Below are 16,062 nucleotides of genomic sequence, written 5' to 3' on the forward strand. Positions count from 1 at the left end.
CCCCACTGAAGTCCACTATATGGAGAAAAATCCTGGAATGTTTTTACTCAAAAACCTTAATTTCTTTTCGACTGAAGAAAGAAAGACATGAACATATTGGATGACATGGGGGGTTAGTAAATTATCAGGAAATTTCCATTCAGAAATGAACTAATCCTTTTAAACTGTGTTATAAATAAACTGTTATAAATTATACATTTTTCATCATTTTCTTCATCTTATTTTCCCTGTCTATAACCACAGGGAAATGCAGGGCCAAGAGGGTTTCCAGGGCCTAAAGGATCCAAAGGCAGTAAAGTAATTTGTGAACACAAAACATATTGTGGATTTTGTTTTGTTTATAATGCACACACACATTTTAAATCATATTCCACTAGTTTCACAGACAAGGCTTAAGCTTAGTCCCAGACTAAAATGTGTGTCTGAGCTGTTTCAACTGAAAGCAACTTGCACTGACATATCTTAAAATATGTCAGTGCCATTGTTTTGTCTCAAGATGCACACCAGTAAGGCATGTTTATTAAAGCTACTTACATGTCCTAATTAAACTAAGGTCTAATCCTTGCCTTATCTAAGCCCTGTCTGTGAAACCAGGCCAATATCAACCTCAACTGAATAACCAATTTTATTCAGGGTCCAAAAGGCAAAAACGGTCCTCATGGTGAATCTGGAAATCAAGGGTCCCCTGTAAGTAAGTTTCTTACACGCTGAACTGAGTTCAGTGAGATCATGATAAACCTACAACTGATGTTAATATAAACAGTTGTGTTTCTCCCAAAGGGTCCCGTTGGTCTTCCTGGCCCCAGAGGAGTTGTTGGTCGTGAGGGTCTTGAGGGTGATCCTGGGGTTGATGGAGCCCTTGGGAAAGATGGAGCTAAAGGAATGCCAGTAAGACAATGAATGTAATTCTCAATGCTCTCAGTGTAACACTTTATATGGCCCAGGTGCTTTTTGTGGTTTGTGATGTTTTGGTTTGTTTTTCTCTGTTGTGTGCGTTAGGGTGAGCATGGAAGTGATGGGGAGGTTGGTCTGCCTGGAAAACAAGGTCCTCAAGGAAACACAGGTGTACCAGGTCTGCCAGGAATTCAAGGCTCTTTTGGGCCAAAGGTAGCTTGCTTATATGGATAATGACCTGCTCTTTATTTGCATCGATCACATTATTAGCTGGTTTTCGCTTAAATATTTTACTTTGTTGTGGCTTAGGGTGACAGTGGCCTCCCTGGCCAAACTGGACCTCCAGGCAAAAGAGGATTTATTGGAGGAATGGGATTTCCTGGAAAACAAGGTGACCGAGGGGTCAAAGGGCAACCTGTGAGTATCGTTTCTCTGTTATGACAAACAATCCTTTGCAAATATAACAAAAACACCAACAAATGTTGCTCCACTGATGTCAGATTGCTTAAATCATGAACCTCTAAAAAATCAAACATAACTAAATCATAACTAAATCAAACATAAGTAACTTCTTACACAACTCTCTAAAATACTTGATTCTGACTGGACAATTACAGCATTTTGACTTTTTAAAGGTGCCCTCGAATGAAAAATTGAATTTATCTTGGCATAGTCAAATAAAAATAGTTCAGTACATGGAAATGACATACAGTGAGTCTCAAACTCCATTGTTTCCTCCTTCTTGTGTAAATCTCATTTGTTTAAAAGACCTCAGAAGAACAGGCGAATCTCAACATAACACCGACTGTTACGTAACAGTCGGGGTGTACGCCCCAAAATTTGCATAATACAATTTATATATATTATTTATTGTATAGAATATAATACAATACAAATTTGCATTAATGTTCCCAACATTATGAAAGGCATTAGACAAGGGCAGCCAGTTAACATCTGGATCTGCACACAGCCGAATCATCAGACTAGGTAAGCAAGAACAACAGCGAAAAATGGCAGATGGAGCAATAATAACTGACATAATCCATGATAGCATGATATTTTTACTGATATTTGTAAATTGTCTTTCTAAATGTTTTGTTAGCATGTTGCTAATGTACTGTTAAATGAGGTTAAAGTTACCATCGGTTAATTACTGTATTCACGGAGACAAGAGCTGACGCTATTTTCATTTTTAAACACTTGCAGTCTGTATAATTCATAAACAACTTCATTCTTTATAAATCTCTCCAACAGTGTAGTGTTAGCCGTTAGCCACGGAGAACAGCCTCAAATTCACTCAGAATAAAACTTTAACAATCCAAATAATACTTTACTCACATAATTCGAAGCATGCATACAGCGTGCATGACGAAAATCTTGTAAAGATCCATTTGAGGGTTATATTAGCTGTGTGAACTTTGTAAATGCCCTGTAATATAGTCGACAGCTCATGTGACAGGAAGCCCGCGATTTAAGGGGGCGGCGCCGAGTGTAAATCAGTGCATTGTTAATGATGCCCAAAAATAGGCAGTTAAAAAAATTAATTAAAAAAAATCTATGGGGTATTTTGAGCTGAAACTTCACAGACACATTCAGGGGACACCTTAGATTTATATTACATCTTGTGAAAAAGCATTCTTGAGCACCTTTAACAATGACACAGTGCACCTGCCTATGCATTATACTGTACCCTACCATTCGGCTGCATTTACATGATCAAAAATACAGTTAAAACAGTAATATTGTGAAATATTATTAAAATTGTAATTTTAATATATTTAAATGTAATTTATTCCTGTGATGGCAAAGCACCTATTCCACTCCTCAGTGCTACATGATCCTTCAGAAATCATTCTAATATGCTGATTTGGTGCTCAAGAAACATTTTTATTATTATCACTAATACTTTTGTGGAAACTGAGATACATTTTTTCAGGATTTTTTGATGAATAGAAAGTGCAAAAGGACAGCACTGACATATTTTAACATATGTGACCCTGGACCACAAAACCAGTCATAAGGGTAAATTTTTTGATTGAGCTGAATAAATATGCTTTCCATCTATGTATGGTTTGTTATGATAGGACAATATTTGGCTGAGAACTATTTGAAAATCTGGAATCTGAGGGTGCAGAAAAATCGAAATATTGAGAAAATCACCTTTACAGTTGTCCAAATGAAGTCCTTAGCAATGCATATCCACTCACAAAAAATACATTTTTGTTATATTTACACTAGGAAATTTACAAAATATCTTCATGGAACATGGTCTTTTCTTAATATCTTAATGATTTTTGGCATAAAAGAAAAATCGATCATTTTGACCCATACAATGTATTGTTGGCTATTGCTACAAATATACCTGTGTGACTTATGACTGATTTTGTGGTCCAGGTTCACATATATACATTTATTTACTTTCAAATCTGATCTATTTAATGCATCCTTGCTAAATGAATGTGTTTATTTCAAAAAAATCTTACTGGCCCTAAATTTTTGAACAGTAGTGTATATATATTAATGTTTTCGGTCTATTTAACAGTAATGAATGAATGACAGTGACATTTCTTTAACACTTACTGTCACAAACCGTTTCTGTTTAAACCGTACTGTTCTGTTTAAATTTTTCTTAAGGGTGATACTGGAGAACAGGGATTTCCTGGAGTTCTTGGAATGTTTGGACCAAAGGTAAACTCACTTATTGCACTACCGTTATCTTATAAATTCAAATTTTAATAAAAACTGACTGTTTAATATGTGTTGCTAGTCTTATTGTGAAAGATATCAAATGTTTGTCTTCATAATCTTTCATCAAAATGTTATAATTTCCTCCACATCCATTTTAACCGATATTACCAGGGCCCTTTCCCTCCAACCACCTGCCATATAGATACTACAAGATTTCTAATCAAGTCCCTTTCTGTAATTTTAGTATGTTACATAACAGAAGTAAAATTATGTCCTCTCTATTCTGAGTAACTGAAATGATTTCCTGTTTTACCAAAGAGGCTGAAAAGAGTAGATTATACCACAAATCAAATCTATTTTACAAAGTAAAGCTGTTTGGTGCTTCATAATATTTAATGATGCTTACATAAAACCAGTGACTAGTCTTGTGATTAATGAACCGTCTACACTGGGGAAAAAAGAGCACTTTTATGTGATTCATCAGAAAACAATCAGGCAAGCATCAATTGTTTATTTCTCATTTTAATGCTAAGCCTTCAATCAAACAAGGCAACCTACTGTAGTATTTCATTACAGCTGTAGAAGAATTGTAGCTTAAGATGAAAAATAGCTTCTTAAGCAGCTTTAGGAGATCTAGTCACACAGTATAACCAAACAAAAGCTTTGTGATGACATTGGTGTCAGTTTAAGGCCAAACAGTTTTGATTTCTAAAGTGTTTCTGTCATTCACAGGGGCCACCCGGAGACCTCGGCCCTGTGGGTATCCAGGGCCCAAAGGGTCCTCAGGGTTTAATGGTAAGTACCACTGTGAGAACTGTTCTGAAAACACCAATGAGATGGATAAAGAGTTCTTGATCAGCAACTACTGTAGGTGTTTCTTCTTTTAAGGGGATGCAAGGAGCTATCGGACCCGTTGGTATCATTGGGCCTAGTGGTAACCCAGTATGTATGATCTGAATCACTCAAGATGTTTCATAGGTGCTTTCTAATTGGGTGCATATTTAAAAAACATCTATCTCTTCCTCTCTTTGTATTAGGGACCACAAGGAGACAAAGGAAATAGAGGGGAAATGGTAAGAATCTTTTTGAAATGCTGAACTTCTAATATGTATGGTTCCTATATAATCCTGTTTTAGACTGGCATTGACTTTGGCATAAACTCACTTCCTGCTTTATCATCTCAATTCAATAACATTACTAAAGGCCCCAGTATACTCACAGCAAAGTACTCTTTAATTTTTTTTAAGGGGTAAAAAGAAATTGAAATACTTTTGCAGCGATATAGCTACGAACATCTCAACGCCGCTTACACTGCTCCGAGAGTATAAATATGTGCTGGGTGCTTTCCTCTCAATAACAAAATAAACATACTACAGCAGTTAAGAAAACATTTAATCATAGGGATGTGGATATGTTTGCACAAGCTCTGCAATTTGGCAGTCCATTTGAGTCATGTCATGTTTATTTATATAGCACTTTATACAATACACCGCGTTCCAAATTTATTATGCAAGTGACATATCAGTAAGATTTCAGTAGAATAAACATTCAGATTTTTGTTTTTCTAAGAAAATGTATGTTTGTTTATTTATCCATGTCTTTTTAGATAACTGGTATCAATCTCAGACAAAATAATTTGCCAGGTCTACTTAGGTCTATGGAAACCCTACTTAGAGGTTGTTCCACATTATTAAGCAAGTCACAGTTCTCATGCAATATGGGGAGGAAGAAAGATCTTTCTGAAGATGAAAAGCATGAAACGGTGCAATGTTGTGCAAAAGGCATGAAAACAGCTAATATTGTGTGAAAACTGAATGGAGATTATCGAATTATCATAAGATTTGTGAGTGATTTAGAGCACAGCAGAACTCGGTCAGATAAAGGCTTATTAAAGGCTTATTAAAATACATTTTCAAACAGTTTTATTGATGTGGGGTTTTTTTGCAGCATGGGATAGTGCATAGTGAATTGTATTTCAGAAGGCACTATCCTCCTTTTTATATCATAGCTGAAAATGGCCAGTTATGAACTCCACATATCTTGCAAAAGTCATTTTAATACCCTCAGAGACCCTAAAGGGACCTTCCATCTCACTTCCCAATATTCCAGCCCAAATCATCAGCCGCCAGCTCCTTGCTGACGTTGCAGTCTTGTTGGAACATGGTGGCCATTCACCAACCATCCAGAAATACATCCGTTTAGATCATCTATTGTAGTACGGCATTAGTCAGTCAAGTCAAGTCAAATTTATTTATATAGCGCTTTTACAATTGGTAATTGTTCAAAGCAGCTTTACATATTAGAAGCACAGAAAAAGGGAAGTGGTTAAAAATAAGCTGTACAACCAAGCGTGGTAATATGTAACATATACAAGATGGTGCTACATTAAGCCAATGTCGGCTGACTCCCAGGGGTGGAAAAAAACCCCTAGGAGAAAAACCCAGCGTGCTAGCACTGGGAAAAAAGTCCTAGGAGGGAAAAAAACCCCTTGGAAGATATATATAGTATATGTAAATGGATATGGAGATCAAAATCTGAATTATACATTTTTATTATAGAGATTAAAAATAGATTATATATAAATATATGTAAGGGGATACGGGGATTCAAAATCTGAATTATAGATGCAGCCAGAACTGGATCTGTAGGTCCATTGTCTCCTGGGCTACGTTGTAGTCAGGTCCAGACACAGGTTCTCCATCTGATCTGGATACGGCCTGAATGCAGCACCCGGCAAACCTCAGGATAAGCAGAGAGACAGATATTAGCGGAGATGCCATTCTTATTCTGATGTACAGGTATATCTAGTGTTATAGGAAATGTTCTCGGTTCCGGCCGACCTAAATATTGCAGCGTAACAATCCTTTAACGGATTTGAAAAATGTTAATGTATTGATAATGTGTTATGTGTATGCAAGAGCAAAGAGATGTGTTTTTGGTCTAGATTTAAACTGACAGAGTGTGTCTGCTTCCCGAACAATGCTAGGAAGATTGTTCCAGAGTTTAGGTGCTAAATAGGAAAAGGATCTGCCGCCTTCAGTTGATTTTGATATTCTGGGTATTATCAACTGGCCTGAATTCTGAGATCGCAATAAACGTGAAGGACTATAATGCATTAAGAGCTCACTTAGGTACTGGGGAGCTAAACCATTTAGAGCTTTATAAGTAAGTAGCCAGATTTTAAAATCTATACGATGTTTAATAGGGAGCCAATGTAATGTTGACAGAACTGGGCTAATATGGTCATACTTTCTGGTTCTAGTAAGAACTCTAGCTGCCGCATTTTGGACCAACTGTAGTTTGTTTAAAAGCCGAGCAGAACAACCACCCAGTAGAGCGTTACAATAATCTAGTCTTGAGGTCATGAATGCATGAACCAACTGTTCCGCATTTGTCATTGAGAGCATATGCCGTAATTTAGATATATTTTTTAGATGGAAGAAGGCGGTTTTACAGATACTAGAAACATGACTTTCAAATGAAAGATTGGTATCAAAGAGCACACCCAGGTTCCTAACTGAGGACGAAGATTTAGTCAGTGAATAAAACTATTTAAAAAATGAGTCTTCATGTATTTCTACACCCACTGTTAATGTTTCTCTTTGTGAGGTGTGGTTAGTGGTGTCTAAAATGCATCTTTACTCACAACTGCCAGCCTGCATGGAGAGCTTCTTGAGACTCCAGAGACACCAGCAGCTTCAAATACCCGTTTGCTGCTCAACACTGGCTTTTTTATAGCTGCCCTTTTAATACAATACATTTTTTTGACAGGAACTTTCATTAATAAGCCTTTATCTGACCGAGTTCTGCTGTGCTCTGAATCACTCACAAATCTTATGATAATTCGATAACCTCCATTCAGTTTCACAAAATATTAGTTGTTTTCATGCCTTTTGCACAACATTGCACCATTTCATGCTTTTCATCTTCAGAAAGATCTTTCTTCCTCCTCATATTGCATGAGAACTGTGACTTGCTTAATAATGTGGAACAACCTCTAAGTAGGGTTTCCATAGACCTGGCAATTTTTTTTTTTTTTTCTAAGATACCAGTTATCTAAAAATACATGGATAAATAAACAAACAAACATTTTCTTAGAAAAAACTAAAATCTAAATGTTTATTCTACTGAAATTTTACTGATATGTCACTTGCATAATAATTTGGAACACAGTGTAGATTGCCAGAGCAAAGCTAATCATGACAGACCAATGGTAGTTCAGAGCAGTTTACCACTGTAACGTTTTAGCAAGGTGTTTAGAACTCCTGAAACAAACTCCAAATGAGCCTAATTTTTGCCTAATTTTATTCTAAATGATATTACACCTTAAGGGTGTCTCAATCCACTCAAGTGCACTTCCCAGGGAGTAAACCATTTCTAAGGCTGTCGCATTGTCAAAATTGTTCCAAGTGCACTCAAACATTCACTCTACAAGTTTCCAGAATGCACTGGGAATCTTGTAACCGTGTCGCAGGTAGTTGAATCATTTATGTTTATGATGAACCGATTCACATCATATGGAAATAGAGAGTGGAATAAGACTCAGCCTGAGACAATTTTAAGCTACATTCAAATTAATAGGGAGAACTATTTCTAGTCTTTTTCCAAGTGAATTGTGAATGGTTAAAAAGGGTTCCCCACTGAAAATAACATTTTGTGTTTCTCCTTTTATTTTAAACAGGGTGCTCAGGGACCCAGGGTATGTTTCCCCAATCTTACTACCAAGTCAAGTCACCTTTATTTATATACTGCTTTATACAATACAGATCATTTCAAAGCAGCTTTACAGTGATATGTATATATTTAGATAAATATATTTTTTAGATAAAAATTTTTTTAGATATATATCTTTTTGCCACCCTTTAGGGACCTCCAGGTCCTCGTGGACCACCTGGACCTCCAGTAAGTAGTCTTAATGCATTTTAACAAACAAATTAATAGTATGTGTCATGCTTGAGTTGCATTTAGCCGAAGCTCATTGTAATCAATGCTTTCTGTTTCTTTATCTCTCATTGGTTTATAGGGGCTTCCTGGTGTATCTTTTCCTCATGTAAGTATGCCTAGTATATATTAAGGTATCTTTGTCGGTCTTGGTCACCGAAAATTTGAGGAAAACTTTCCTCAAGTTAAATTAATTAGATATTACATATAATTTAATAGGAAAATCAGCTCAAGCAGCCTAATTAAACACACCTGCTCAGATGAAATTACAAACAGAAGTAATTATTGTCAAGAAAACCACTAGGTGGAGTATTGCATATCCAAGGCTAGTCTAAAAAGACACAAAGATTACCAAAGAAAAAAAATTAAAGTCAACCCCAACCACCACCTATATACCATACCATATTTTTCCTACTGTTTCTATGCTATTATAACACTGCCTAGATTGCTGTTATGAGCTACCTGAAAAAATGTCTCACCATACGATAGTCCCTATCCTTGAAACACGGCTTTGTTCTCCTAAAATAAAAACACTCACACCTACATAATAGCTGATACATCACATATTGTGTTTGACTCTTTTTCTCTTAACTCATTGTACTGTTTACCTTCCTTTATAGTCCTACTCTACTTTGTTTTCTCTTAGGAAAATCAGGCTCTTGGAACTCCTTTAAATGCTTTTGATTCCCGTTCTACATTAAGGTCTGAGGTAGGTGCAAATATTGTTTGATACATGTTTTAGTTTTCAATATCACTGACCTTAGCAAATGAACTTGACCTCAAAGCAGTGACTCGGTCTGTTCTGTGGCATCTTCACCTAAACTAATCAGTTAATAATGACTACTGTTAAAGGGGCTATAGGTGAGAATTTTTTATGTATTAATCACTTTTTTATTGTCAATGTGTAAAAAGCTTTTAACTGAACTTAAAACGTTTATGTGCGCTCCTGAGAGCCTCGCTTCTGTTCAATAGCATGTAAAATTAATGCTTACAATGTTCAGGATAATGCCAAAAGAGCCATTCTGTACTGTACTGTAATGTCAATGTGTCATGCAAAGAAAAGGGAGTAATTCAAACTATAGTCTCACATAGCCAGATCTATATATTCTATAGTCTCAAGTATGCTTTAAGTATGCTATCATAACAGTGTAATTATAATTACCTCATGTCAACATGATGCCAGTGAATTGCAACTTGTGCAAACATCCACGTCACTATGATCAGATGCTTTCCTAACTGTTGTTTTCTCACTGCTGTTATTTTTGTTGTGTGTTTATTTTGTTATTGAGTGGAAAGTGCAGCACATATTTACATATTCAACTAAACGATGTTTGTTAAAAGTATATTGCTGCAAAGGTCCATCCCTAACAAAGAGTAGTACCACACCATGGTACTGATGTAACGAATCTTTAGCAATATTGCAAGTATTTAATCAATTCATTGGTGAAATATATGAATATAATAAATCATAAAGCCTTATGATTAATTATGATGATACATATATCGACCCAAGAGGGAATTATGCACATATATTGTGAATTAATAACAACGAATTATAATCAATTACATATATGATTAGTTCTAGTTTAATTGTTGTTTAGAGAAACTATCCTAGTTTGTCCAGCAAACAATTAAGTTTCTCATAAACTATTATAAAAAGAATGTTATTCTCTGGCCACGAGAATAAATTCCTATTATAGCATCAAAGCGTAAAGCAGTGTTGCCGGATCGACAATGAAGAAGTGACTTGGTTTTTCTGAATGAGCAGCAGAACAGAAAAAGAAGATGAGCGCGTGATGGAAGCGCGGTCGCCTGAGACGTCCGGGAGAGACGTGCACGAGATGGCGATGGACAATTCAGAGACAATCCAGAGACAAAAGAAAAATTGCGTGTTGTTGTCTCTTATGGAAAAACAAGCCAACACGCCTCCTTGTGTGAAACAGCCAATAGATGCGGGTGCAATCCTGGCGGGCAAACTTTTCTTTGTCTCCATTTATGACTTCATTTGCATGAATTATAAGTGTATTTTCCCCAAAGTACCATTAAAATTGGAACAATGCCTTTTACAGTAATGTGACATACATTGTCGAATAAGGCATAAAGAGAGCTTTACAACGAAACCAAACTTGTCAGGTGGCAAAAACATAAAAGGGAAGATACAGTTATACAAACAGGGAAGATACGGTGTACTCGAATCTCATCGTTTAGGATGACACTAACACACTACGGTCATAGCTTATACACTAGGGCTACATGTATGCAATTTGAAATACAACGGCGGGTACACTTAGGCACAGTCATACAGTGCCCTCCACAATTATTGGCACCCTTAGTAATTATGAGCAAAAGCAGCTGTGAAAATAAATCTGCATTTTTTTTATCCTTTTGATCTTTCACTCAAAAAATTCACAAAATTATAACCTTTCATTTAAGGAAAAGAATTGAAAGTGGGGGGAAAGTCACATTATGAAATAAATGTTTTTCTCCAAAACACGTTGGCCACAATTATTGGCACACTTTTATTCAAAACTTTTTGCAACCTCCTTTTGCCAAGATAACAGCTCTCACTCTTCTTCTATAATGCCTGATGAGTTTGGAGAACACCTGACAAGAGATCAGAGACCATTCCTTCATGCAGAATCTCTCCAGATCCTTCAGATTCCAGCTCCATGTTGGTGCGTCTTCTCTTCAGTTCACTCCACTCATTTTCTTTAGGGTTCAGGTCAGGGGACTGGGATGGTCATGGCAGAAGCTTCATTTTGTGATCAGTGACACATTTTTGTGTTGGTTTTGATGTTTGTTTTGGATCATTGTCCTGATGGAAGATCCAATCATGGCTCATTATAGGATTTCTAGCAGAAGCGGTCAGGTTTTGAATTTTTATCTGTTGGTATTTGATAGAATCCATGATACCATGTATCTGAACAAGATGTCCAGGACCTCCAGCAGAAAAATAGGCCTACAACATTAAAGATCCAGCAGTATATTTAACTGTGGGCATGAGGTACTTTTTATCCATGTGTGCACCAAACCCATCTGGTGGGTTTGCTGCCAAAAAGCTCATTTTAGTTTCAGCTGACCATAGAAGGCGGTCCAGTTTGAAGTTCCAGTCGTGTCTGACAACTGAATATGCTGGAGATTGTTTCTGGATGAGAGCAGAGGATTTTTCTTGAAACCCTCCCGAACATCTTGTGGTGATGTAGGTGTTGTTTGATCATTTTTTAGGCTTTCTGAGACTCAAGACTCAACTAATCTCTGCAATTCTCCAGCTGTGATCCTTGGAGAGTCTTTGGCCACTCAAACTCTCCTCCTCACTTCACATTAGGACAATTTAGACACACGTCCTCTTCGAGGCAGATTTGTAACATTTTTAGTTGATTGGAACTTAATTATTGCCCTGATAGTGGAAATGGGGATTTTCAATGCTTTAGCTATTTTCTTACAGCTACTTTCTATATTGTTAAGCCCAACAATCTTTTGCTGCACATCAGAACTATATTCTTTGGTTTTACTCATTGTGATGAATGATTAAGGGAAAGTGTTTCCTCATGTTTATATTCCTGTGGAACAGGAAGTCATGGCTGGACAATTTCATGCTCCTAGTCACCCTGGTGTGCTAAAAAAATGTAAATATGACTGGGAATATACTTCAGAGATATTTTACTCATAAGAATTTCTAGGGGTGCCAATAATTGTGGCCAACATGTATTGGAGAAAAACATTTATTTCATAATGTGAGTTTCCCCCCGCTTTCAACTGTTTTCCTTCAATGAAAGGTTATAATTTGAATGAAAGATCAAAAGTATAAACAATGCAGATTTATTGTCACATCCACCTTTGCTCATATTTAATAAGGGTGCCAATAATTGTGGAGTACACTGTATTTGTGCATACATCTTCATGCAGGTTTGTGTGTGTGTGTGTGTGTGTGTGTGTGTGTGTGTGTGTGTGTGTGTGTGTGTGTGTGTGTGTGTGTACCTACTTATGTCACTTTTGGGTACATTCACCAGGATACACACCAGTAAACTGGGGACCACCAAAAAAACTTGGGACATTTTGTATGTCCTCATTTGTTTGACCATATAATGGCATTCAGCATGCTCTAAAATGGTTTCCTGGCTTAAAATCTCATTTGTCCCAAAATTTCACTTTTATGTGATTTGTGTACTTAAAGTGTGTATGCCCCCCCACTAAAGTGTGTATAACACAGCGCCCTCTAGGAGAACTGCACTTCCGGAAAGATACACACTTTTGGGATTCTGACCAATCAGAGCGCAGGAAGATACTACGAGCGCGGGACTGGTGATCTGACCAATCAGAGACCAACACGTCACCAATAAAGATGGCGGAGGCAAAAACTATCATGAATATGAATGAATTGACATATAATCCACATTTAATTTGAGAAATATTCACAATAATTTGTGTTTAAATAAAAATAGACTCATTTGCAGGAGCTCTCATGCTTTATATTGGCATGTATTTTTAACTTTTAATCCTCGGAGTTTTGCGCTCGCATCAATGTGTGTGTAAAGATCGCGCCGCCCCGCCCCCGCCTAATGGAGACTATATCCGCGTACTGTAACTACAGTTTATTAATGTACGAACGAGTTTGAGGCGGGGACGACAGACATTACGTCATTTGAATATGAAACGTACATATTTCCTCCCAAAAGCGGAGGGAAAACTGTTTTAATCCGTCAAGCATGGTGATTTAGTTTATTTAATAAAATACACAAGCAACAAAAAGATTTGAAAACCTTCAAAATCGCTTGCTTTTATGAGTGATTTTATTTGCTTTAAGTGTTTTCTCCTACTTTGCGTTCTGCTGTTCCTCCATTAGTATCAGAGACAAGAGACAAGCACAGTACACAAATAACATAAAAAATATATATGTATATATAAAAAGATATGTGAAAAAAAAATATTATAATATTATATAGATAGGAGCAGTTACAGCAAACATTCTCTTTATATTTTATATATAATATAATAATTTATATTTATATATGATATTTATAATAATTAATATTATATATAATATAATAATTTTATATTTTATATTATATTATATATAACAGTTTCTCTCACTTTGGTGCATGTCTCCAATCACAACTAAAATTCTTACTTGTTCAACATCCACATTATAGTCTCTTGTTCACATCATAAATGCAGATTCTCATTCTCCGGAACAAATTGCAAATGCTTTGGTACATTTGTGCATTTGATGTACAAGTGTCAGATGTTTCCTACATTATCACTTGCTTATGTCAGGTTCATCAAAATATACTAGGTGTCGAATAGTTTTTATTTTCATAAGACATTAAATGCAAAATGGTTGAACTAGTCATAAACTGTCAAGCATATTTTCTATACATTTCTTTTAGACTTTTTTTGTCCTGAATTATTAAATTTCAGGGATGAATTTTGAATTTCAATAATGAAGGGGAATGTAATTCAAGCAATGATCAACAGTTCTCTAAAATATCTCAGATGCCATCTCATTTGGGAGGCACAGACAGAGCACAACACAGTGTTACACACTCTGTACATGAATGAACAACAAGGACACAAACAGAGTCAACAGACAGAAGAAGGAGTAAGGATGTGTGGTGGAAGGGTATGGAGGAGAACAGAGGAAGAGGTAGAAGAGGCCAAGACTGAGATGTTTCTGATGGAAATAAGAGCCACTGTTGTAGATCATGCTCTCAGTCATGACCTAAGGCCGAGACGGGTCAAAAGAGCCGAATGATGGGAGATGTGTTTGTAGACAGAACAGGTGTGAAATCAGATAATGTTCACTATGTACTGTTCACTACATAAACTGTAGACTGATGTAATGCTATGTTACTGCAGTCTACTTGCATTTTACATTATACAGTAAATATTACGGTGGCTGAGAGAGATCACCGCGCACAACTGAAGAAAACACATGCAAACAGAAAAAATGAACAAAACATCTTGATCAGTTTGACAACACACTTGCTGCAAATATTCACCCAAATACAGAAACTTGCTGCAGACAACACACATACAATGATGATGAAAACTTTCAGGTAATAGACAACACCACTGACAAGTGTTCATTGAACAAGCATGTTCCAGCCAGGTTCGTCACTTGTTTGGGGTACCCTTGAAACATTTCTTTGTCATCAGTTCTCCTCTGTCCAACAGTGAACAGAGCATTATTATAATTCAGGCAGCTATCATAAGTCCGATTGGGATGATCGCAACAGTCAAAGTATTTATTCCAGTTCCATCCAGTTGAGGATCATATTCATCACGCTGGAATGGACGGTTTGGTGATGATCTGTGCCACTGGCTGTCATTATATCACATGACATTGTAGCTACTGTAATATTTTGACAGACCACCAGAAAGTATATCTGAATCCTGTCTCATCCAGTCTAGAGTGACGTGTTCATACTGTTGAAATGTATGCCATACAGATAAAGTGCAGTCTTGTGTATTTTCAATCACTGACATCAAAATCGTATCCATATTACTTCTGAAAATACTGTCAGAGTGTCTTTGTGAACAATGATACAAGGACTTGTCATTCTGATGACACTGATATAAGGATTATGAACTGGTTACAGGCTATTGCAGGTAATTCATTGTGTGCTGTTATTTGTATGAACTGTTTTAAGAAATGCACATACTGGTTTACATCTTAAGGATGCATATGAATGAGAATATATAATAGGAGAGCAGTTACAGCAAACATTGTTTTATATTTAGAGAGAGAGCAGTTACAGTGTTTAGTATAAAAAGTGTTTAAAAGAATCATGACTCAAGCTGGGACGTTTACATGTTTGTTTACAGATTTATTTTGTTCATACTTTGATTTTAAAAGGCACTGGATGTGAAACCCCTGCTCCCCTAACACTAACCCTAACCCTAACCCTAGCCCTAGCTGAGAGCTGCAGACAGTGACACTGAGTGACTCGCCGCCCTTCCCCCACCGGCCTCTGATCGCGCGCGCGCCTCCCGCCCATCCCCCACAGCAGCAGCGCAGCAGCTTGAGTGCAGAGTGAGATGAGCTCTGAGGAGAGATCACAAGTGCTGCTCAAATTATGGAATAATCTGTCGTGGATATGCGTTTTTAAAGCACTTTTACAAGATCTAGCAGCTTTTCCTTCCTTTATATTTAATATAAAATACCATAAATTAAAAAAAAAAATGAAAGAAAATGCTGTTAATAAAGTGCACGTTAAAGTTTATTTTAGAGCCTCGAAATAATCCACACATCTCCCTGATTTTAACTCAAACATTTGATTAAATAGAATTAGTAAAAATTAAGATATGTGTTCCAAAGAGATCGTTTAAAAGTGATCATGTGCTCTGTCCATTAGAAAGACGTACGCCTCCGTTTTTATTTTATTTATTTTTTATTTAAGTTTGAAGAACCAGTACTGTGAATAAAACAAACAAAGATCTAGGTGTTTGCCAAAATATTTATTATGTCAAATAAATGTAGTCACAATTTCAACGTGAAATCCAAATACGTAACTACGTCATGCACGCACGTCAGCTGTG

General features: G+C 36.5%; 1 protein-coding gene across 6 annotated transcripts in view; it reads left to right on the top strand.

Moving 5' to 3' along the window:
- Window positions 1-16,062, top strand: part of col27a1b (collagen, type XXVII, alpha 1b) — a 147,777-nt gene that overhangs the window by 107,906 nt on the left and 23,809 nt on the right. For 2 of the 6 annotated variants that reach the window (XM_067405535.1, XM_067405537.1), the window contains exons 45-57: window positions 244-297; window positions 634-687; window positions 781-888; window positions 1,000-1,107; window positions 1,204-1,311; window positions 3,529-3,582; window positions 4,315-4,377; window positions 4,471-4,524; window positions 4,620-4,655; window positions 8,264-8,281; window positions 8,449-8,484; window positions 8,606-8,632; window positions 9,170-9,232. In XM_067405535.1, the coding sequence (XP_067261636.1) occupies window positions 244-297; window positions 634-687; window positions 781-888; window positions 1,000-1,107; window positions 1,204-1,311; window positions 3,529-3,582; window positions 4,315-4,377; window positions 4,471-4,524; window positions 4,620-4,655; window positions 8,264-8,281; window positions 8,449-8,484; window positions 8,606-8,632; window positions 9,170-9,232 (783 nt within the window). Of the gene's footprint in view, window positions 1-243; window positions 298-633; window positions 688-780; window positions 889-999; window positions 1,108-1,203; window positions 1,312-3,528; window positions 3,583-4,314; window positions 4,378-4,453; window positions 4,525-4,619; window positions 4,656-8,263; window positions 8,282-8,448; window positions 8,485-8,605; window positions 8,633-9,169; window positions 9,233-16,062 lie in introns of all 6 variants that reach the window. The other 4 variants (XR_010896852.1, XM_067405538.1, XM_067405539.1 and 1 more) reach the window with 4 other exon arrangements.

The sequence above is a fragment of the Chanodichthys erythropterus genome, chromosome 13 (genome assembly GCF_024489055.1).
Source record: "Chanodichthys erythropterus isolate Z2021 chromosome 13, ASM2448905v1, whole genome shotgun sequence".
In the NCBI taxonomy this organism is placed as follows: domain Eukaryota; kingdom Metazoa; phylum Chordata; class Actinopteri; order Cypriniformes; family Xenocyprididae; genus Chanodichthys; species Chanodichthys erythropterus.